The 1,446-nt window shown below is 41.4% G+C and overlaps 1 protein-coding gene across 1 annotated transcript; it reads right to left on the bottom strand.

Annotated features, from left to right (window-relative positions):
• Positions 1 to 249: 249 nt before the first annotated feature.
• LOC149495579 (uncharacterized) lies at positions 250 to 1,053 on the bottom strand. Its single transcript, XM_089723205.1, has 2 exons — positions 912 to 1,053; positions 250 to 812 (listed from the first exon to the last, which is right to left on the bottom strand). The coding sequence occupies exons 1-2, from the start codon at positions 1,051 to 1,053 to the stop codon at positions 250 to 252; spliced, it is 705 nt and encodes a 234-aa protein (XP_089579331.1).
• Between the last annotated feature and the right edge of the window lie 393 nt (positions 1,054 to 1,446).

Here is a 1,446-nt window from a genome sequence, read left to right as displayed (position 1 = left end):
GGTGATGCTCAACCTTATATTTGTATAACAACTGACTGACGTCTGCTTGGAAGTGAGAACCATTGTCTGTAACTATGTGATGAGGAACACCATAGGGACAGAAAATGTTCTGCTCAATAAATCTAGCCACCTGTTTGGTAGTTAAAGTTTTGTAGGACTGAGCTTCAATCCATCTGGAAAAGTAGTCCACAGCGACTAAGATATACTGATGACCATTTGATGCTGCCGGCGTGATCTTGCCAATAACATCTATACCCCAGGCTGAAAAGGCCAAGAAGGAGTTGTTGGATGGAGCTCAACAGTAGGCAAATGATTTTTATTATCGTGGTACTGGCAGGCTTTGCAATGACGAACATAGCTGACACAGTCACCTTCCATCTGCACCCAAAAGTAGCCTTGCCTCATAATATTTCTAGCCAAACTCATGCCACTCAAATGAGTACCACAGACTCCATCATGGATCTTCTTCATTATCTCTTCTCTTTCCTTCTTGCCTACACATCTTAGAAGCATTCCATTCCAGGCCTTCCTATACAGTTCACCATTGGCTAGGACATACTTCAAAGCCATTTTCCTTAGAACCGATCGGTCTTCTTTTGCTGCATCATCAGAAAAGGTTCCATCTTTCATGTACTGTAAAATATCTGTAAACCAAGCTTCTTCCTCTGACTCAACCTGATTCACAAAATGTTCTTCATAGCATGGCATATTTGCTGCGATAATGATAAATGGCTTCTTTGGGATCTTACTCAAATCCTGCCACGCTGAAGCTAGGTTTGCCAAAGCATCTGGAATTCTGTTATAAGTTCTACCTATGTGAGTAAAAGTGATCTTGTCAAAGAGTGCTGCTTTCTTTAACAAGTATTCAACATAGGGCTTCAGCCTATCTTCCTCAACTTTCCATCTTTCACTGGCATGTTCAACAACCAACAATGAGTCTCCTATCACCTCAACCTCCTTAGTGCCTGTTGCAATAAGAGACTTGATTCCCATAATACATGCTTCGTATTCTGCCATATTGTTGGTGACAGGGAACAACAACCTTTTGCACATTGTTGTCAGTCGCCATTGGGCGCTTCTATCACAATAGCAGCTCCAGCTCCATTCCTATTGGCTGATCCGTCAAAGTATAGTTTCCAGACCCCTTTTTCAACACATAACAAATGTTCATCTGGAAATTCTAGTTCCCATGGTTCATCATCTGCGGTGGGATTCTCAGCCAGGAATTCTGCAACAACCCGAAATTTGACTGTCTTCTTTGTGACAAACTCCGCATCTACACTAGACATTTGAATTAACCATTTGGACAATCATCCTTCTAGAGTAGGTGTATTCTGAAGATACTTGATAGGATCAATTTTAGAAACAAAGGTGATCCTGAAAGAATCAAAATAAGGCCTCAACTTTTTGATCGACCACACTACTGCCATACATGTCTTCTCTATC

This window comes from Jatropha curcas, chromosome 6, assembly GCF_041381405.1.
Source record: "Jatropha curcas cultivar XTBG-Jc1 chromosome 6, XTBG_Jcur_1.0, whole genome shotgun sequence".
NCBI classification, from domain to species: domain Eukaryota; kingdom Viridiplantae; phylum Streptophyta; class Magnoliopsida; order Malpighiales; family Euphorbiaceae; genus Jatropha; species Jatropha curcas.
Note: the sequence above shows the minus strand (reverse complement) of the source record. Positions and strands in the feature narration are given on the sequence as shown.

Excerpts from the sequence above, each read along its gene's own strand:
- LOC149495579 (XM_089723205.1), bottom strand. The coding sequence starts at position 1,053 with ATGTGCAAAAGGTTGTTGTTCCCTGTCACCAACAATATGGCAGAATAC. Across the intron at positions 813-911 it reads GTTGGTTGTTGAACATGCCA|GTAGAACTTATAACAGAATT; the intron begins GTGAAAGATGGA and ends TTACTCACATAG.